Source organism: Crocuta crocuta, unplaced genomic scaffold, assembly GCF_008692635.1.
Source record: "Crocuta crocuta isolate KB4526 unplaced genomic scaffold, BGI_CrCroc_1.0 scaffold28, whole genome shotgun sequence".
NCBI lineage: Eukaryota > Metazoa > Chordata > Mammalia > Carnivora > Hyaenidae > Crocuta > Crocuta crocuta.
In genome coordinates, this window is record NW_027533256.1 from 289,116 (window position 1) to 312,356 (window position 23,241).

At 39.8% G+C, this 23,241-nt stretch overlaps 1 protein-coding gene across 4 annotated transcripts in view; it reads right to left on the reverse strand.

Moving 5' to 3' along the window:
* KCNMA1 (potassium calcium-activated channel subfamily M alpha 1) overlaps positions 1-23,241 on the reverse strand; it is a 738,944-nt gene that overhangs the window by 239,692 nt on the left and 476,011 nt on the right. For all 4 annotated transcript variants that reach the window (XM_077746494.1, XM_077746498.1, XM_077746497.1 and 1 more), the window contains exon 6: positions 8,823-8,898. In XM_077746494.1, the coding sequence (XP_077602620.1) occupies positions 8,823-8,898 (76 nt within the window). The remainder of the gene's footprint in view (positions 1-8,822; positions 8,899-23,241) is intronic.

Genomic DNA, 23,241 nt, shown 5'->3' on the forward strand with positions numbered 1-23,241 from the left:
CTATAGATGCTGGCGAGGATGTGGAGAAACGGGCACCCTCCTACACTGTTGGTGGGAATGGAAACTGGTGCAGCCCCTCTGGAAAACAGTATGGAGGTTCCTCGAAAAATTAACACTAGAACTCCCCTATGACCCAGCAATAGCATTGCTAGGAATTTGCCCAAGGAATACAGGAGTGCTGATGCATAAGGACACATGTACCCCAATGTTCATAGCAGCACTTTCAACAATAGCCAAAACATGAAAAGAGCCTAAGTGTCCATCAACTGACAAATAGATCAAGAAGATGTGGTTTACCTATACAAGGGAATACTACATGGCAATGAGAATGAAATGTGGCCATTTGTAGCAATGTGGATGGAAGCTGAGGGTGTTATGCTGAGTGAAATAAGGCAGAGAAAGACATATACCATATGTTTTCACTTATAGGTGGATTAGGAGAAACTTAATGGAGGACCATGGGGGAGGAGAAGGAGAAAAATAGTTGGGGAGAGGGAGGGAGGCAAACTATGAGAAAGTCTTAAATGCTGAGAACAAACTGAGGGCTGATGGGGGTGGGAGAGAGGGGAAGGGGGGTGATGGGCATGGAGGAGGGCACTTGGGATGAGCACTGGGTGTTATATGGAAACCAACTTGACACTAAACTATGAAAAAAACAGAAAAATAATAAAAATGTCTACTCTATCATTCTTGGTCATTTCTAAAGTTGCCATATTATAAGAGCTGCATATAAAAATTGCCAGTATTAGGGGCGCCTGGGTGGCTCCATCAGTTGAGTGTCAAACTTTGGCTCTGGTCATGATCTCACAGTTCATGAGTTTGAGCTCGGCATCAGGCTCTGTGCTGACAGCTCAGAACCTGGAGCTGCTTCAGATTCTGTGTCTTCCTCTCTCTCTGTCCCTCCCCAACTCATGCTCTACCTCTCTCTCTCAAAATAAATGATAAATTTTTAATTTTTTAAAAAATTAAAAATGCCTATTATGTGCAAGGCACTGTGTTGGCTTTTTCATTTTCTTCAGATTTTTGTCATTTACCTTTTGATACACGCATTATCACTGTTCTCACTAACCAAATAAACTGAGGCTTAGTGTACTTAAGCAGCTTGCCTGAGACGACATGGTTGGTGAACGTAAGTGGTGGGGTTAATATTCTAACCAGGTCTGTCTGATCCAAATCCTATTTAACACAACAATTTGGAGAAGAAGTACACAGCTGTTTCTATTGTTTTTTGGTTTGTCCCACCTCTTCTCCAAGGACAGACCTGTCCTCAGCCTCTGGCGCTCGAAGACTCCTACCTCTCTCTCTACCTGGGCAGCCTGAGCCACACAGGCTGATGGAGGAACTCCCGGCTCTAAAAGGCTACGCAGTAAGGCCTATCAGAGGCATTTCTCAGAAACTGAGCGGGATAAAAAGAATCTTTCTCCCTCTGAGATCTGGGTGCAAAAAATATTAAGTCTGGAGCTCTAGAAGGCCATCTGCCCTGGAGAAAGCCTGCCTGAGAATGTAAGCTAAAAAAATAAAGAGAGAAGAAGAATCCTGATGAGAGAGTCTGACCCCTGGATCCACACATGCTCAATTCTCCCTTGAATCCCAGTCATTACCAAGGCTGGTTCAAAACAGGCTCTGTCACTTGCAATTAAAGCCATCTGCCTACAACAGAAGGGACTGATACCCACTAAGCTCTCTGAGAATCTAACAATTAATCAGGTCTATCAATTAGGTCTGAGCCTGTCTCCATCTGAGAAGAGAGAGTGGATCCTATATCACCACTACTGTGTACAACAGGATGATTAGCTCCATGACTCTGCAAGTTCTTGTCTGGACCTTCCATTGGCAAGGTCAAGCACAGATCTGCTAAATCCTGGCCTTTGTCCCTTTTGTCCATGCCACCATGGGTCATACAACCACCTCTAAACAACTTCTGAAGCTATGAATGGAGATCACCAACTGACCAAAATAATGTTTAAAATATTGCACTTAAGCCTCTCCTTAATGCTGAGAGATCCTATAACTTGCCTTTCTGTTCCCTGGAGCAGCCTGTCGGCCCCAGAGTCCCACTCACTGGACTTCCAGAGTGTTCTCTCTCTCAAAGGACATCTCTTCAACCAGAGACAATCAGACTAAAATTAAAACACCTACGGGCACCTGAATGGCTCAGTTGGTCAAACATCCGATTCTTGATCTAAGCTCAGGTCTAGATCTCAGGGTCATGAGTTCAAGCCCCACACTGGGCTCCACACTGGGCATGAAGCTTATATCAATCAATCAATCAGATAAAAAAAAATAAAACACACAGATATATGACATCTACCCAATGAGCCACCGGGGAAAGCAACTCTGGCAATCAGTGAACTGAACATTGTTGTGGCTGGAACACCGTTATGTCCTGTTCCCAACTAGTTTCTTAATGGGAAGCCAAACTAGAGCAAAACCTCCCTGCTTCTACATTGTGAGTCCTCCAAGGTGTGAGCTACCACTGGAGAGTAAGAATCAGATGAGGAACAGGTAGCCGGTAGCAAAGAAGAAATCTCAGAGAAGCCTGTACATACAGTCCCCGATTTAGCAATGGTTCAACTTACCACTTTTTGACTTTACAATGGTGTGACAGCCATCTGCATTCAGTAAGAAACTGGGTTTTGAGCTTTGGACTCTTCCTGGGCTAGCAGTATGTGGCATTTCTGTCACGATCCTGGGCAGTGACAGTGAGCTGCAGCCCCCGGTCAGCCACGTGATCACGGGAGCAAACAATCGATACACAACCATTTGGTTTTTCACTTCCAGGACAGTATTCAATAAATTACATGAAATATTTGGCACTTTAATATAAAATAGGCTTTGTGTTCGATCATTTTGTCCAGGTGTAGGCTAATTTAAGTGTTCTGAGTACATTTAAGGTAGGCTGGGCCAAGCTCTGTTTGAGAGGTTAGGAGTATTGGAAGCATTTTTAACTTACAATATTTTTTACTTACAATGAGTTTATCTGGCCATAACCCCATCATAAGTCAAGGAAAATCTGTACTGTTCATTTTCTGAAAGGGTAATTAAATACCGAGTTGATTCACTTACAAAATCCCAGGTCCTTGGAACCTGAACAAACGGTGTCCCACCAACCACCATATGGAACACTTGTGAGATATTAAAAGTATTGCAGCCTTTGAGCCTCTTGGTGCTTTGGAAAAACAACCTAAATATGGTGATTACTAATTTCTAAATGATTGTCTTAATGATATTAATAGTGCTTAAGGGAGATCTTGATGTGCGTGGAACAGCTCATCATTGATGCTGAAAGAGTCCGTATTCAGGGCTGAAATCTGATTATTTTATGGCATTAGCATCATCATTACAGATCGCTAGTATTAGGAATTTGCTTCCCAAATTAAACTACACAACCAGGCAATTCTCTAAAAGCTCTTTGAAAAAGATGCAGAATTAACTCTTGGTGAACTTACTCCCTATTCTGAAATTTGAACCTCACCAGGTTGCACAGGGCTCCATGGGAGGAGGGGTTGGGTATCAGGGCCAAGTTTGTGTGCTCTGCATGGACAAAGGGGCCATTGGACATAAGAATAGGTCAGGGGCGCCTTGGTGGCTCAGTCGACTGGGCATCTGACTTTGGCTCAGGTCATGACCTCATGGCTTGTGGGTTCGAGCCCCCGCATCAAACTCTGTGCTGACAGCCAGCTCAGAGCCCGGAGCCTGTTTCAGATTCTGTGTCTCCCTCTCTCTCTGACCCTCCCCTGCTCACGCTGTCTCTCCCTCCCCTCCCTTCAGAAATAAATAAAACATTAAAATATTTTTTTAAAAAAGGAAATAAGCATAGGTCTTTGGCCAAGGCCATGGATCTGAGCCAAACACAAACTTTCCAATGGTTAGAATGACTGGAACCATTCAGATTCAAGACCTTTTCTCATGCCTTGGGGGACAGGACTGTGCCCTTATGAAAGCCTAACTCATCTAAAGAAAATCATTTTCATGTTGTCCTTATCATTGCTGCATCCCCAACTCATGAGTTCTCAATAACGACTGGAGAAATTTACATCACTGGATATAGTGAATTTTCCAAGTGCAGGCACAGATATGTTTCTGTTCCTATAGATCAGAGACCTTTCCAGGACCCCATAGATAGAAGAGAAAAACTTTCTCTTTTTTAAAGTATAGCTATAAACCCAGAGATGGCACAAGCCATCTCTGCCTTCAGTGTATTTAACAAGACATGTTTTGGTTAACACTTAAAATGTCATTCACTTTCTACAAAGAAGGGGAAATCTGTCTCTGTTCAGCTTGTCCACTATTTTCCTACTTTCCGGTAAAGTTATAGCTAAGTGTCAATGGATTTATTGTTTTATTGGTAACTTTGATAGACAGATGTAAGATACCCACCCCTGAAAAGTCACCTGGCCTATACTACATTGAGATGAATGTTCTGAACTCTAAACAAAATCAGGTTGTATCAATTCTGCCCCTTAAGTAATCTCTCCACCTCTCTTCCTGCTCTCCACCTCAACTTGCCCTGCCTAAGGCCATTTCCTGATACCACTCACCTGGACAACTGCCCTGACTCGTCTAATGTTCTACAGTCTTAGATGCTTCAAACCCATCATACAATTGGTGGACTGGGAGGTCTTTCTAAAATGTAAATCTGACCATGTTCCTCTCTACTTAAACTCTTCAGCAATTCCCTCTTGCTCTCCAAGTTAAATCCATGACACATAAGAGCCCTCACGATGTGGCCTCCACCTGCACAAGCCATTGCAGCAGTTTCCATAGGGAATACTCTTTTTATTAAAGAACTTAGCCTTGGAAGTTCTTAAGAGGTGGGGAAGTTTTACTTTATCCTTTATGCTTTCTTATGTTGTTGAAATGTTTACAATGAGCTATAGTCTGTTTTGATAATTAGTAAGGCCGTTTCCATTTAAAACAAATTGTTAGGATGACCCCTGTTTTCATCAACAACCTGTACCCATGAAAGGAGATCAGAATGACAGCTTTTAAAAGAGAAGATGCTTAGGGGCACCTGGGTGGCTCAGTTGGTTGAGCATCTGACTTCGGCTCAAGTCATGATCTCACGGTTCATGGGTTCGAGCCCTGCGTCGGGCTCTGTGCTGACAGCTAGCTCAGAGCCTGGAGCCTGTTCCAGATTCTGTGTGTGTGTGTCTCTCTCTCTGACCCTCCCCTGCTCACGTTCTCTCTCCCTCGCTCTCAGAAATAAATAAAACATTAAAAAAATTAAAAAAACAGAGATGCTTTTCTGTGAGTGTAGAATAAGTGTGCTCTCATCTAGGAGTCTGCTCGCCAGTTTTCAGGGCCACTGAGGCATTGTCAATGCTCAGACGATGACATGGAGGGGAGCCTATCCCCTTCAATATGCCATTTTCCACACAAGGAGCACATTAGGACCCCATTTGGGCTGGTAGCTTAAGGAATGGCCCTGAGGCTGTCCCATAACTGTGACTTGTTTCTTTCCTCTGTGTTTTCTGTCATCTTGTTCACTCTCATTTCCTTTGCTGCCCTCTTAATTCTCTCTCTCTCTCTCACTCTCTTCCCCATATACTTAGAAGCTCTGTTTCTTCCAGCTCTTTGCCAAGCAGGGCAGCCCAAGGACAGAAAGTGAAGCTACAATTTCAAATCATTATTTCAAATCACATTTGCACTATCTCTATCCCTACCTAATGCCACAGATTGGTGGGGATTGGCCACCTGAGAAAGCCAGACAAAATCCCCCTAAAAATGATTACAGGGCTGCACCCACCCTTCTGGAAGGTCACCATGAACATAGGCAGAACATAGGTCCACTTCTCAGCATCAGAGCCTTTGGACTCTGGGCTTTGGGGTGTGCAGAGGGAAACAGATGAGATTAGCCAGACACCTAAAGAGAACATAGGCTCAGAGATCTGGTCTAAAGCCTCTAGAGTTCTTACAAATTAAATCAAGTTTTCTTCTGTGCCTGGGATCTGGCCTGTACCTGCCTTCCTAGTATCATTTTTGTTTTCCCACCACAGAACCCCCAATCTCTAGGAGCACAGGACTACTCCAAGCTCCCCCCGATGGCCATGTTCTCTAACCCATGTGCTTTTGCAGCTTCCATGACTGGAGGTCAGCACCACCCTTCGTGGCCCCCACATGCCTGAGCTCATTCCTGCCTGGATGACACATAGTTTTCTGGGAAGTTTACCTAAGATTTTTCCTTGAAAAGATCCTTGACTGCTGACTGCCCCACACTCATGTCACGCCTGGGTCCATTCCTCTCCTCTGTGCCTCACCCCCTTCCCAGCCCCTGCCACTTCTGATTCACCTCTGTCCTTAGCCCCTCCTTGCCACCTGGACTCAAGGGCCTTAGGGAAAGTTTTAGAGAGAAGGCCCCCTTCCCTAAAATATAAGCACCTCTACCGTACTGGAGGTTCCTTGAGCGCAGGTGCTGGTCTCCTACAGGGTCTGCAAAATAGCAGGGTCCTGGTAAATGGTGTTTTAATATTCATTAAACAAAATTTTTGAGCACTGACAGTGTGGGCCACTGTGGAATGGATGGAGTCCATTTCCAGGCATGTGCAATCAGTGCCACGCTAGCAGTAATTTGGAGGGACCCTGCTTGCACAGTGCCACAGATCAGAGCTTTAGTTTTCCAGTCTCATAAAAGCAGGACACCCAACTGGCACCCACTTCGTTGCTAGTACAAATAGATGGTCAGTTCGGGCTTGCGGAATTAACTCAGCCACCTACATAAGCAACAGGAACTGGGACAATCCAAGTGGTGGGGTTGTGATGAAAACTCGCTCCACCATAGAAAGAGTTTAACTGAGTGGGAAGTAGGATGCTGGGGAGATGCTATTTGGGGCTCAATATAGCAGACACCTGGCCTCCTGCCACCCCATGACTCCTCCCTAAGGCCACTCCCTCCTGATTTATAGTCCCGTCTGTCCCTTGCTGGTTGCTTCGGCTCTTTCCCCTCTGGGAGAACGAGCCTCACTCATACCAGTGGCCTCATTGGTGGACTGTGCACCACAGACGTTAGTGTTAGTTCCTGCACCTAAGGAAAAGGAATCTTCTCCAAGGATTGGGAAATTGGTGGGTCTCTTGATAAAAGCCCAGAAAAAGATATTTTATTCACATGGCTTAGCATTCTCCCAAGTCCAAAAAGGATCCATGTGGAATGCAAGAAAAATGAGAACACAGCTCTCGCCACGTCATTCTTTGGAGTAATGACACATTCTTAAAACACTGGTATCAGAGAGTTAAAATCCCTGAATTTATGATGTAAACATGAAACAGGGAACGAGGGACACTCTACCATGTTAGAGAGTGTGGTTAACTCCACGTAACACCTTCTCCACAAGGGGAAAAAAAAAGTGCCTCTTAAATACAGTCCCTGTGCTTGGCACTGGATATGTACCAATTCTACCCTAAAAAATATAGTCAAGTGGAGCAAATGTAACATAGGTAAGCATTGAGGATTGCTAACTTATGGATAATTTTAATTTCAAAAGTTATATGAGTTCATTGCACAGAAGGGCCATAAAAAGGTAGAAGCGAAGGTTACTGTCACTCAGAAGAAATAGGAAGAATGACAACATTCACTCTATATTAATAATATTACATAACATTAAATGGAACACCAATAAACTCTGACCCCAGGGTAATGAAAGTGCAGTGTGGGGGGCATTCAATAGAGGGCTTCTACTGCATTAGAGGCTCATTTGCTTTTTAACTTGGCTAACAACAAAGAGAATTTATCCCACGTGCACACAGATGAATAGTTAGCAAGGAAAAACCAATTTAGAATTAAAACAAACCAAAATAAACAAACAAAAAGCACTAACCCCAAAGAGGAAAACCCATAGCCCATCACATTTGTTGGATATGACAGTTTTGGGAAGCTGAGTTCCAGCCTCAGTTAACTGGGAAAACAAAGCCAAATCCAAGCCCACCCCCCTCCCATTCGTGTATATTAATTATAAATCACAAAATCCAGAAGCATCCTGTTTTTAATCATTTATCAAACACGTCAACCTACGAGGAAATGGAACATTAGGAGTGAGCTTCTTAAAGTGTAATTTCCTATAAGAGAAATTTATGGCCTGTACTTATTCTCCATTAGAGTATGTCTAACCTCTTTTATTAGTTTATTCATCAAGACAGCCTGGTTTCAAGCCAGCTCTGCAAACCCGCAGGTCATCAGGCAAGAGATCTCTGGGGGATTTTTCCTCCTGGTCCAGTAGTGTTTTCCAGATCATAACACAGTTAACAGAAGTCGTCATGGTGCATTCAGCGGGAGGTTTTTAGGTATTCCCCAAAAGGCAATTCACAAAGCAAGCCCCAGGGACCACACTGGCTAGAAAGTGAACATCTGAAATGTACTTTGAAATGAAATGATTTTCTGTTTGCCGTATGAGGTTTGTGATTGCCTCTCCAAGAGCACTGTGTCCATTGCTTTTGCGTTCAGGTTCAATTTCTTATTTAGTGATGTAATAAAGGGGCGATTTAGAACCTAGAAGCAAGGACTTCCCAGTCAATGAGCTGCTCGATCCCTCATCTGCTGCACACCATCTCTCCAGGATGGTGTGGCTGATTTCCAACCTACACAGTCCCCCCAAAACTATCTACTTCCCCACATGCACAGCTGTTTCTCTTTTTACCAGACAGTCCCCAGCCCTGCAGAAGAGAGTAGTTCAAACCATACTCAGGGCTTTCTCCAGCTCTGTGTTAGATCAGTCTTTCTGAGGAAAACAGAACTCTAACTTTCCGGTGATGAAAACAAAAGCTCCTGATATTTACAACTTGGCCTTGGGGACCAGAATGAGGAAAACATATAAATAAGAACATCTTACCTTGTTTTAAGGATATTCAGAAACTGCAAAATCTCCGAAAACTGTATCAGCCTGAGAGCTCTTAAAAACCTCAAACCTGGAGAGAGAAATGAAATAGAGACACATTATTCTCACCGCGTGGTTTTAATGTTCACACTCTGCTGTTTGATCTACAGCTGCCAGGGTTGAAGGGATATGAAGTTCTTGCAGGAGATTAAACCAACCGGTACCTGGACATAGTCCTTCATTCTGATTCTTGACTTTAATCTCAGCCGGTAAGCTTTTTCATTAAAGGACGCCTGTTTTGAGCCCCTGTAGAGGAAGGTCTGGTGGGGAGAGCCTGGTTTAATGAGGCCTCTTTTTTGTCCATCTTGGATTTAAAGCACAGTTTCTAAGTTACCTACTGGTCTGAGAGGATTTTTGGCTCTGAAAAATACTGGGAATGGCACAGGGTAACCCTTGTGCTAAGAGCAGATTAGGAACAAATCGGATAACCTTATGTCTTTGATGGATTTTTTAAAAACTTTATCTTCAATCCTGATAAAATGAAGAGTATAAGCTACAGCATTATCTGTTTTCTAGAAGGTTCTCTATTTTTCTCCCAATCAAAAAAGAAAATCAGATCAGTAAGATCTCACTCCCCATAACTTCAGGATCCAAAATGTACATATTTCCACTTTTACTCAGTGTCACGATAAATGTTTCTCCTTTCTAAACGGGTAACGAAAAGCTGCTGAATGGAAACAAAGAGGTAGCATTTCCAGACAGCAGAAGAGAGATAGACGCCGGAAAGGAAAATATAATCAAGGATTAAGGAAAACACAAATTATTTTTGTGTTTTAATAGACCAGATATATTGAGATCCAATTCATGAGTCAAAAACAATCCGAGTCACTCAAAGGGCTTCCTGTAAGAGAATTACTTACAAAATACTGATTATCACAGCTTTGAGGTATTTTCAATATCACACCCTTTGCTAAGGTAGTTTTCTTCTACAGATTTTCCAAAAGCATTTTGTCAAGCAGCCCCACATGCCACGAGCAGTGCTAAGCAGAGAGTGGGCTAACTTACTGACAGGCTGCTCTAAGCCAGTGGGTGAGGCTTTATTCTGCCCCCTGTACGTAAGGCAGGAAGTGGTGGGAAGAAACTTCAGGGATTCACTGGAATGAATCAAGGAAAGGAGACAGACAGGAAGTTTTCCCCTATACAGCTCCACACCTGGCCCAGGCAGATTTCACCTTGTTCAAGCATTAGGTACCAAGGAAAAACTAACACAAAGCCCAGGAGGAGAAAAAAAAATCCCACTGCACAAAAGGGAGAAAGAGATAATGGCTCAAAAGGGAAATTTCTCATCTAAAAAGGATTTACCTTCACGAACAGGAGATTTTCTCAAAAGACGTTGGCCTTCTATGCCCAATGATATTTATATTACTTTTATTAAACCAAAAAGCACAGAGATGAGAAGGAAGTTGATGAACTGAAGGCCCAGGAGCCGAAACACAGTCCTAACCAAACTGATGAAAGGTTCACTTAACACAGCTGAACACTGCACCGGCTGCAGAGAACAAAACTGAGAAGTAATCCCAGAACACAGAGAACGTAAGGAAAAGGGAGAGAAAAAGGATGAAATTTAAGAAAATGGAAATGGAGGGGAGATCACAGAAATCCAACCCATGAATAAAACATGTTCCAAAGGGAAGTACAAACAATCTGTAGTGCACAAGTAATGGCCAAGACATAATAGAAAAGAACTTTCTAGAAAGGAAAAAAGGACTTGAGATTAAAAGGCAAAATGAATGACCAGCTCTTCGAAACCCATGCTGAGAAGTATCTGCCTTTTCTTTTTCTCAAGTTTCAAGCATTAAAATAAATTAAAAATAAAGTGTCAGAGTGGGGAGAGGGTCACCATTAATGAATGCCACTAAGACCACATGATGTAACAGTCAGTATAAATGACAATGGGGCAACGCTCAGAACGTTAAGATGAGGAGAATCTGCTCCAAGACTTTTGTGCACAGTCAAGCACTTGTTCAACAATAAAGACAACAAAAAATGTCTTAAAAAATCCAGGATCCCAAGGGCGCCTGGGTGGGTCAGTCGGTTAAGTGTCTAACTTCTGCTCAGGTCTTGATCTCACAGCTCATGAGTTCACGCCCTGCATGGGGCTCTGTGCTGGCAGCTCGGATTCTGGGTCTCCCTCTCGCTCTCTGCCCCTCCCCCACTCACACTCTGTCTCTCTCAAAGATAAACATTAAAAACATTTTTTAAAATTCCAGGCCCCCAGAAAATATATTGTTTGTGCAAAATATTTTCAAAGTTTGCAAGCCTTATTAGATCAAAATGAGTAGCTGAGGCTGGAAGATGTATATTTGGGAGAGAGAGACAGACAGAGCACAGTTGGGGGAGGGGCGGGGAGAGAAGAATCACAGAATCTGAAGCAGGCTCCAGGCTCTGAGCTGTCAGCACATAGCCCGACATGGGGCTCGAACTCACAAGCTGTGAGATCATGATCTGTGCCAAAGTTGGACACTTAACTGACTTAGCCACCCAGGTGCCCCTGGAAGGTATATTTTTTAACAAACTTTATTGTTGGTCCTAAGCATCCAGCCCAACCTGGATGGATGGTCTAAGTCCAGCATCACTGGCATGCACTTCTGGGAGATGAAAGAACAAATTTAGAAACTTGAAGTAGAAAAAAAAACAGCACCACTGAAACCAGTCAAGATATAAGGATGTTTTAGTAACGTATTAGCTGCTAAAGGTTTCATCCTGAAAATCTTCTGTGTGCATGTCTGTGTGTATATATATACATATATATATATTTGCATTTATGAAAACAAAAATAGGATACAAATGACCCAAATGTTGAACTGGATTTCTTTTTACTGTAGGTGATGCTGTTTGCATCCTATATTATTTGTCTGTAGCTTGCCACATTTTAAAAGGACTCACAAAAATATAATAATAATAAAAGAAAAGCTTCCCTTTTAATGGAGCCATATGAAAAAAAAGGGTAGGAAAAACAGTGAATGCAGAAGCCATAGGTCCTATACTCCTGCTAGAAGTAAACTGCGGATCTAGCTCTGAGCACTTTGTCAACAAAAGCAAGCAGCACAACACCAGAAGATGAATGATGTCCAGAAGAGAAAAGCAAGCTGGTTCTCAGGAGAGCAGTTTTTCCCAGGATGGAGATGGAAGAGAACCATGTTTCTGAAAAAGTGACCACCGTAGGCAATACAGGAATGGCATTCTCATGGGCTGAACAACGGTGGGCTTTTATTTGGCTGCCTTATGTTGGTCATTTTCATGCCATTGGCTTTCATTAATGCAAATGAATAAATAGAGTTCTACGTGGATTAAAAAAGAATGAGCCTACATTTTATCCTTAGGTCAAGCCGAACTGTCTGAAGAAATGGCGGTCTGAAGCACATACCCCTCAGTCCCTAACTGCTTTCTGTCCTGATGGCCTATTCTCAGCACAGCGGCCAGAATGAACCTGTTAAAAAGTAAAACAGGTCATGCCACTCCTTTGCTCAAAATCCTCCAATGTCCACATTTCACACAAAGTCAAAGTCCTTGAAGGACCTAAAGCAAAGGCAACCCATTTCCTTTTGGATCTGATCCCCTCCCCCTACTCCTGACATTACTCTCCCTCCAACCTGGCTGCCTTCCTCAGTGATCCACCCCCGCCAGTATAGGTAAGCTCCTGCCTCAGAGTCCTTACTGTGCATGCTGCTCTCTGCCTGGAGCACTCTTCGCCACGTGGCCACGGGATTTACTCCCCCACCTCCTGCAGCTGTTTCCTTAATGCAGCCATCTCAGTGAGACCTGCCTCTGCTACTCTACTCCAAATGCAAGCCCCTTCCTTCTCCATCCCCCTAACTCTTATTCCTCATGCCCACTTAACTTCTCTCCTCAGCATGAAGAAGCACTAGTGTCTTGCTTATGTAATTTACTTTCTGAATCCTTATGTGTAGCATCAGCTCAGTGAAAGGAGGAACTGGTGTCTGCTTTATTCATGGCTTTATTTCATATACGTATATTAGTGCTTGGCATAAGGTGGGTGCTCAATAAATACTCAGTTGAATTGAAAAAATGAATCAGACTCTTGAGGAAAAATGAATGGAGGGTTCAAGAGTACATACTCTGCATTCAGGACTCTTAAAACACCCAGTGCTTCCTGAAGAGTCATAGGCACTGAGGGCTCACCTGACTGAGGTGAGGGCTGACACCCTTAGGAAATGTAAGGCAGTCTGATAAGGGAAAAGCTTTAACTAATGTCACTCTGATGCATCCAGAGAGATCCTTCAGAGGTACAGACAGCAACTCAAATTTCAAAAAGGAGGCCAAGTAAAGGGATGGGCAATGCCTAATTGACAAATCATTCATCTTCTTTGCTTTAGGATACTATATTCTTACTATGTATTTCCTATAACTTAAAATCTCTGGAATAAAATGATATTCTAGGAAAATATAAAATGACTATAACAGTTGTAAAGAAGCAAATGTGTGTGTACCAAAAAATATGAATTATGCCCCCACAAAGATCCAGATGAGTTCAAGTCAGTTCCTTTAAATATTAAGAAATAGCAAATCTCTCTGTATGTTCTATATTGTATAGTCAACTAATTAAAATGGATTGGCTGTTATTTTCAATTTTTAAGTTTATTTATATATTTGGAGAAAGAGAGAGAACAGGGGAGGGCAGAGAGAGAGAGAGAGGGAGAGAGAGAGAGAATCCCAAGAAGTCTCCACACTGTCAGTGCAGAGCCTGACATGGGGCTCGAACTCATGAATTGTGAGATCATGACCTGAGCCTAAATCAAGAGTCAGATGCTCAACTGAGCCACCCAGGAGCCTGTAAAATGGACTGTTCTCCACCCCCATCCCCATACTCTGCATTGGTTTAGAAAGCTGGAATTACCTGGGCACAGGTACTCCACACATTGGGGGGAAGAAAAGGCAAACTTATCACACTGATGACTACAAGAATCCTAAATAAAACAACACCATATCATATCTGAGACTATATCAAAGGAATAACACACATGAGCTGTAGTGGATGTTGTGAAGCAGAGATCTTTACTCTTCCCTGACTCCTGAAGTGGCCAAGGTTACATCCTTGTAAGTGTGGGGACAAAAATTTGCTCTCCTGCCCCACTTGGGACAACCCTAAGGTGCCATCCAGCTGCAGAACTCTATGTGGCATTGGCTGAAGCCTCTGTTGCAACTGTACCAGAGCTGGAGCTCTCCATCCAGTCTTACTACCTTCATCTCTTGGATCATACACTGAGGATGCAAAGGTTCAACATCTTTGGGATGCAGCAAAAGCAGCTCTAAGAAGGAAGTATATAGTAATACAGACCTATCTCAAAAACAAGAAAAATCTCAAGTTAACAATCTGATCTTACACCTAAAGGAACTAGAAAAAGAGAAACAAAAAAGCCCAAAATTAGTAGAAGGAAGAAAATAATAAAGATCAGAGTGGAAATAAATAAAATAGAGACTAAGCAGAAAGATAGGAAAAAAATCAATGAACCTTAGGAGCTGGTGCTTTGAAAAGATATACAAAATTGATAAACTAGTCAGACTCAGAGAGAGAAAGAGAAAAAGAGAGAGAGAGAGAGAGAGAACTCAAATAAATAAAATAAAATATGAAGAAGAGGAGGGACATCTGGTTGGCTCAGTTAGAAGAGTATGCAACTCTTCATCTTGGGGTCATAAGTTTGAATCCCCTGCTAGGTGTAGAGATTGCTTAAAAAAATAAACTTAAAATAAGAAAAGAGTAGTTCCAAACTAATATTGCAGAAATATAAAGAATTACAAGATATTACTATGAAAAATTATATGCCAATAAATTGCACAACCTAAAAGAGAAGGATAAGTTCCTAGAAACACATAGACTTCTAAGACTAAATAAGAAAGAAATAGAAAATCAGAACAGACTGATTATTAGGAATAAAATTTAATCAGTAATCAGAAAACTCCCAACAAACAAAAGTCCAAGACCAGATGGCTTCACAGGTGAATTCTACCAAGCTTTGAAAGAAGAGTTAATACATATCCTTCTCAAACTATTCCAAAAAAATAGAAGAGAAAAAAATGCTTCCAAATTCACTCTATGAGGTCAGCATTACTATGATACCAAAACCAAACAAAGACACTATCACAAAAAAGAAAATTATGTACCAATGTCCCTCGGCACGGGCAGCACGAACAGGGCAAAAACATACCAATATCCATAATGAACCTAGATGAAAAAGTCCTCAAAAATATTAGCAAACCATACAAAAAGGATCATTTACCATGATCAAGTGGAATTTATTCCAAGGATGCTTCAATATCCACAAATCAATCAACATGATACATCACATTAACAAAAGGAAAGACAAAAATGATATGATCATCTCAATAGATGCAGGAAAAGCATTTGAAAAAAAAATCAACAACCATTCATGATAAAGTTCTCCACAAAGTGGATAGAGAGGGAAATGCCTCATCATAGTAAAGACTACGTGACAAACCCACAGCTAACAGGATACTCAATGGTGAAAAGTCGAAAGTTTTCCCCTAAGATCAGGACCAAGATAAGGATGTCTACTCTCATCACTTTTATTTAACATAGTACTGGAAGTCCTAGCCATAGCAATCAGGCAAGAAAAAAAAAATCATCCAAATTCATAAGGAGGAAGTAAAACTATCACTACTTGCAGATGACATAATATTGTACCTAGAAGACCCTAAAGATTTCACTAAAAATCTATTAGAACTGATAAATGAATTCAGTAAAGTTACAGGATACAAAATCAATATACATGGGGTGCCTGGGTGGCTTAGTTGGTTAAAAGTCCGACTTTGGCTCAGTTCATGATCTTGTGGTTTGTGGCTTTGAGCCCCACATCAGGCTCTGTGCTGACAGCCAGCTCAGAGCCTGGAGCCTGTTTCGGATTCTGTGTCTCCCTCTCTCTCTGACCCTCCCCTGCTCACCCTGTCTCTCTCTCTCAGAAACAAACAAACAAACAAACAAAACCCCAAAATCAATATACAGAAATCTGATGTGTTTCTATACACTACTAATGAAATAGCAGAAAGAGAAATTAATAAAACAATCCCACTTACAATTACATCAAAAAGAATAAAATAGGGACAAATTTAATCAAGGAAGTAGAAACCTCTACTCTGAAAACTATAAGACATTGATGAAAGGAACTGAAAACAACAGAAATAAATGGAAGGATATTCCATGTTCATGGATTAGAAAAAATTAATGAGGTTAAAATGCCCATACACCCAAAGCAATTTACAGACCGAATACAATTCTTATCAAAATGCCAATATTATTTTTCACAGAACTAGAATAAATCATTCTAAAATTTGTATGGAACCACAAGACACCCTGAGTAGCCAAAACAATCTTGAGAAAGAAGAACAAAGCTGGAGGCATCACAATCCCAGATTTTAAGATATACTACAAAGTTATACCAAATAAAACAGTATTATACCAGCACAAAATCAGACACATAAATCAAATAAACAGCATAGAGAGCCCAGAAATAAACCCATGCATATATATGGTTAATTAATCTAAAGCAAAAGAGATAAGAATATACAATGGGGAAAAGACAGTTTCTTTGATAAATGGTGCTGGGAACACTGGATAGCTACATGCAAAGGAATAAAACTGGACCACTTCAATATACCTTACACAAAAATAAACACACAGGTGATTAAATACCTAAATATGAAACCTGAAACCAGAAAACTCCTAGAAGGAAATGTAGGTAGTAATCTCTTAGACATCAATCTTAGTAATACTTTTCTGGATATGTCTCCCCAGACAAGGGAAACAAAAGCAAAACTAAACAATTGAGACTAGTGAAAGAAAACAAAACAAAAACATCAACAAAACAAAAAACAACCTACTGAAAGGGAGAAGATGATATATCTGAAATGCAAATGATATATCTGAAAGGGGTTAATATCCAAAATATATAAAGAACTCATATAACTCAATACCAAGAAAACAATAATGACTAAAACATTTGCAGAGGACCTAAATAGATATTTTTCCAAAGAAGACATACAGATGGCCAACAGACACATGAAAACATCACTGATCACCAGAAAATGAAAACCAAAACCACAATGAGATATTACCTCACACAGTCAGAATGGATAGAATTAAAAATACAAGAAATAACAAGTATTAAAAAGGATGTGAAGAAAAGGAAACCCTCATGCATTGTTGGTGGGAATGTAAAATGACGTAGCTACTGTGGAAAACAGCATAGAGTTTCCTCAAAAATAGAAATATAACATGATCCAGTAATTCCATTTCTGAGTATCTACCCAAAGAAAATGAAAATGTTAACTTGAAAAAATATATGCACTCCTATGTTATTGCAGGATTATTTACAATAATTACTTACAATATCCAAGATATGGAAGCAACCTAAGTATCCACTGATAAATAAATGGATAAAGAAGATGTGTATATATACACATACGTGCACACACACATACAATGGATTACTTAGCCATCAAAAAGAATGAAATCTTGCCATTCATGACAACATGGTTGGAAGTAAAGAGTATAATGCTAAGTGAAATAAGTCAGACAGAAAAAGACAAATACCGTATAATTTCACTTATGCACAGAACCTAAAAACAAAGCAAATGAACAAACAAAAACAAACTGGTAATTGCCGAAGGGGAAGCTGATGGGGGGATCAGAGAAATAGGTGAAGGAGATTAAGTTATAAAACAAATATATTACGGGGGTGAAAAGTACAGTGTAATAACTTTTTATGATGACAGATAGTAACTACACTTATCATGGTGAGCATTTCAGCATGTATATAATTGTAAAATCACTATGTTATACACCTGAAATTATATCTCAACTACACTTCAATTTTAAAAAAGTACCCTGGAGATTGTATACCAGAAGAATAAGTATTCTGATAATACACGCAGGCACGTGGGTGGTACTCAATAAATGGTAATTTCATCATATGAAGTTCTAGAATTAAAACAGCATAGGATTGTATACAACTCAACAGAAATATCAACAAGACAAGTGGAAAGTCCAGAAAGACACACACACACACACACACACACAACCACTATATAGTGTTATTGGTATTTTAAGTTATGGATGAAATAATGATGTTGACAATGATTAAATCTATTATTATTGTAGGGCACCTGCGTGGCTCAGTCGGTTATGAGTCCCAACTTCAGCTCAGGTTATGATCTCGCAGTTCGTGGGTTCAAGCCCCACATCGGGCTCTGTGCTGACAGCTCAGAGCCTGGAGCCTGGTTCAGATTCTGTCTCCCTCTCTCCCTGACCCTCCCCTGCTTGTACTCTGTATCTCTCTGACTCAAAAATAAATAAACATTTAAAAAAATCTATTATTATTGCTTGTCTACTATTCTCTCTCTTCTTTTTTAAAGTTTATTTATTTTGAAAGAGAAAGAGAGTGCAAGCAGGGGAGGGGAAGAGAGAGAGAATTTCAAGCAGGTTCCACACTGCAAGTGTGGAGCCTGATGCAGGGCTTGAACTCATGAATGGTAAGATCACGACCTGAGCCAAAGTTAAGAGCAAGATGCTTAACCGATGGAGCCACCCAGGTGCCTCAATTGTCTACTATTCTTAATTACTTCTTTTAGACCAAAATCCTTAATTACAGTTTACATGTACAACAGAAGAAAATAGCTAAAAATAGACTAGGGGTGACTGGGTGGCTCCGTCAGTTAAGCATCTGACTTCAGCTCAGGTCATGATCTCTCACGGTTTGTGGGTTCGAGCCCCGTGTCAGGCTCTGTGCTGACAGCTCAGAGCCTGGAGCCTGCTTCAGAGTCTGTGTATTATTCTCTTGCTGCCCCTCCCCCACTTGTGCTCTGCCTCTCTCTGTCCGTTAAAAAATAAATAAATGTAAAAAAATATTTTTTTTAAACAATACCGATACCTGCCTCCACCCTCCTCCCCGATATTCAGATTTAATTGGCCTGCATTACAACCTTGGTGTCAGAATTTTTTAAACTCCTCAGATGATTCTAAAGTGCAACCAAGATTGGGAACCTCTGGTTTAGTGTATCTTTTTATTTCTTTTAACCTTTCTAGTCTATCATGATGTATTTATTTATTTTCGTTAATAGCATGCCAAAGGAACCAAACTTTATTTTTGTTCTCAAGTACTTAGCAAGTTTCCCCTTACCTGAGTAATCACTTGAGTAACCTAAAACGACTAATGTACCCACTAAGCATGCTGCTTCTCTACTTGATTTTAAAGAGCACACTTGCTAACTATAACTTAGAAGAAATCAATAGTGTAATAAGAGACTAATTATAAAAATGCATTCAGCTTAAGATCTTAGGGGAAAAGTAGTCTTAACAACATTAGGAGGTAGATAATTTCTATTTTAGTGTTTATAACTGAATAAACAGAAAACCAATAAAGATTAAAAGTGATAAAAAAAATTATGGGACAAACAATAACAACAATCAAAAAAAACAATAAAATAAAGTATTGGCTCATCCAATAAAGACGCAAATAGTAAAAACAATTCATGCACAATTATATACTAATAAAACTGAAAACCTCAGTAATAGTGGATGACTTCCCAAAAATGCAAACCTGAAAGTTGATATGACCAAAAGGGGAAGTAAATCATCATAGAATAATAGTTGATATGTAAATAGAAAAATGTACTAATACCTTCTTCTCAAAGAGTTTGCAACCGTACAATTTATTATTAAATTCTTTAAAACATTTACTTTTTATTGATATTCTAAACAATCCCATGATATGAAAAAGATAGAAAACTACTAAGCCTATTTAAGAAAATAGACATCAATCTGCTATGAAAAACTGACTTTTCAAAACACAAAAATAAAATAAAATAATCTCACTGATGTTAGAGCAGCTGCATTCGATATAAAATACCAATGTATATAGTTTATCCTGGATCAAATAATACTCCAGAGCATCATGGGTATATTTACCAGATTGAACAGAATGCTTTATCTCTGCTCCCTCTCAAAACCTCATTAAAGTAATACTATCAGGGGAAAATTGTAAAATCCCCAAGGATAAAAAGAAGGGAAGAGTGACTGTAGCACATAAGAGAAAAAAGCACAAAATGTTGGCAGATGAAAAGTGGATATTCAGTTGGAAATTAACTCAGGAGATCTAAGAAGCCTAATTTCACATTTGTATGACATATAGAGCAACCATACACATATATATGTATATGTATATATGCATATGTCTATATTGAACACATTTGTTATATGTCTATGTATATTAACATATATATTAATAACTGTATATATATATTTAATAATAAAAGAATATATGAAATGTCCCTGATCAACAAACTTCAATAAGGAGTTCCACAAAGACTGAGGTAGCAGGAGGTAGCAGGTGGGGAGATTTTAGTAAAGAAGAAAACAACTATCCAAAAGATGAAACGGGCTGACTGACCCTGGGAAGGAGGAGGCTGCACCAGTGGGAACAGCCAGGACACAGCAGGAAATGTGGGCATTTTAGTTGCTAAGCAATATCAAATGAACAGGTAAGTCCTAGAAAGAAATGTCTCCACAGCAGTAAGAACAGCTACTGGACCAGAAGGCAGTGCTGCACAGCCCAGCACTCGCTGGACAAGTTGCCAGAGGCAAAGACAGGACTCGTAGCACAAATCTCAAATCTAAAGAGAAACGCAGACTCAAGAAAGTCAGTTTGAGGAAATAAAGTTTCCTTTAAAAAAAAAAATACATATTCTAGGGCCGCCTGGGTGGCTTAGTCGGTTAAATGTCCAACTTCAGTTCAGGTCATGATCTCATGGTTCATGGGTTTGAGCCCTGCGTCAGGCTTTGTGCTGACAGCTCAAAACCTAGAGCCTGCTTCTGATTCTGTGTGTCTCTCTCTCTCTATGCCCCTCCCCTGCTTATGCTCTGTCTCTCTCTCTCTCAAAAATAAATAAACATTAAATTTTCTTTTAAAAAGAAAAAAATGAATATTCCAGCAACCTGATATTTGAGAATACAACATGAAAGCAACAGCTTCAGAAAAAAAAATTGACTGAAAGCCATAAAGAGTTGTAAGAAAATGACAGGTCGACACTACAAAATCAAGTAGATAGCTGAGAAGTTAAAATTTGAATGTCAGAACTTTAAAAAGTCAACAAAATACAAGAGTGGACATAACTACATACAAGCCAGAGGGCTGGACTACTAAAGAGATCTCTTCTTTCAATGAGACAAAAGGATGGAAAATACAAAGGAAAAGTCAAGGCATGGAAAACAAGTACAGCATTTTCAACATTTATGTTGTTGAATTTCCAGAAGAAGAAAATAAAAGGCAATTGGAAGCAGGAAAAACTCAAATACTATTAAAACCAAGTTTCCCAGGCCAAAGGGATGACCTGCATCATCAGATTGGATAGGTCTGTTAAGTGTCCAGAAGATTGAATTGTCAAAGGCCCAAATCTAGGCATATCATGGTGGCATTTCAGAACGTCAGTGTAATGATCTAAGCCCCTCAAAGCAGTGAGAATCAAATTATTGTCACAATTCCCTTGGTCACACTGGGTGAAAGGAAACAAAGGAAGCATATTTTTATAATTTTCAGGAGAAATCATTTGGAACCAAGAAAGATATAGTTAGCCAGCTTTAAGAAAAATAAATCCAAAAGAAGTGAGATACAAGAACCAATGTAGGAAAAGTATTGGAAGTAACTGATTAGTTTATGTGTTGGCCGAATATTACAAAACACAGTAAATAATAGCAATGACCCCAAAATTAAAATCTCTAGATGATACTATATAGAAAATAGAAATATGGAAGGAGAACGTCAGTGGAGGTAAGAAAGGTGTGCTAAAGCTCTCTTCCTGCTTGAAGGGAAGATACTATTTTTTAAGTGTATTTATTATAAGTAATCTCTACACCCAACGTGGGGCTCAAACTCATGACCCCAAGATTAAGAGATGCATACTCTTCTGACTGAGCCAGGCAGGTGCCCCCCGGGGAAGATACTACTAATTATACATATTAACAGAAAAAATTTAGTTTAAGTATGTATATCAAAAACTTAAATAGGGGCACCTGGGTGGCTCAGTTGATTGAGTGTCCAACTTCAGCTTATGTTATGACCTTACAGTTTGCGAATTCGAGCCCCACATCATGCTCTGTGCTGTCAGCTCACTTCAGATCCTCTGTCCCCATCTCTCCTTGTTCCTCCCCTGCTTGCTAACACACGTGCTCTCTCTCTCTCAAAAATACATAAACATTTTTAAAAATTAGGAAAAAAATCTTAAGAATATATTTGGAATTATAAATTCAAAATCTTAGGAGGGGAAAAAAAGAACAAAAAACAAATGCTCAACCCAACTAAAGGAACACAACTGTGAAAAAAGAAACAAGGAAAAGCATATTAATTAGAAAATACAGTAAAAATGGCCCAATTACATTAGTCATCACAACAGAACTGAGTAAATTAAGTTCACCTATTAAAAGACATTTTCAGATAGTAGAAAACCATCACTAACACATTCTAGAGGCAGGCTGTGTGTAAGAAATACACCAAAAACAAAACACAAAGAGAAGTTAGAAATGAAAAGCTAAAAAATAGGTACCAGACAATTGTTGACAAAAAAGGGAGGAAACAAAGTGATAATGATTTCAGCTAACATGGCAACTACTGTGAAAAACTATGAGAGAAGCAAAGAATAACACCTCATATTGATAAAAGGAACATCCACCAAGAATATGTAGCAATGAAGAAACTTAACACACCTAGGAATATATCTTTGAGATATAGAATACAAAATCTGATAAGAATACATCAAACAAAAAAAGTTGGCAATGCCACATCACAATAGGAGACATTAATATTCCCTTTTCAGAAACTAGCCAAAAAAATAAGCACAAATAAAGAATATTTGCATAATATTTAATTCCTTGGGATATATTTGTATAAATTTACCAGAATGGATGGACAGACATATATACTACTCACTAAACTAGAATACACATTCTTTAATAACGACCATTGAATAGTCACAAAAACTGATCATAGGGGCCATCTACCACAAAGCAACAGAATGAGAAAATCACAAAAAGGTAGGCAAAATAGACTGTCTTATGGAGAGAAGCATGGAATATATGAAAAGGGAGTCATCACAGATTAAGAGGACACAAGTATTATGAATGAATGATGCAACAATTGGTTAATAATGATGATCAATATAAAGAGCGATCTCATACCAGAATTGAAATTAGTTTGAGATGAATTAAAATGAAATATAAATAACAAGCCATTGAAAAGCTAAATAAAATGTAATTATGTATCTATTAGCTCTCCGCAGAGAGGAATTTCTAAACTCAGATATGAAAGGAATCATAAAAACTCTTAAATATCAGATCAGCCACTATAAA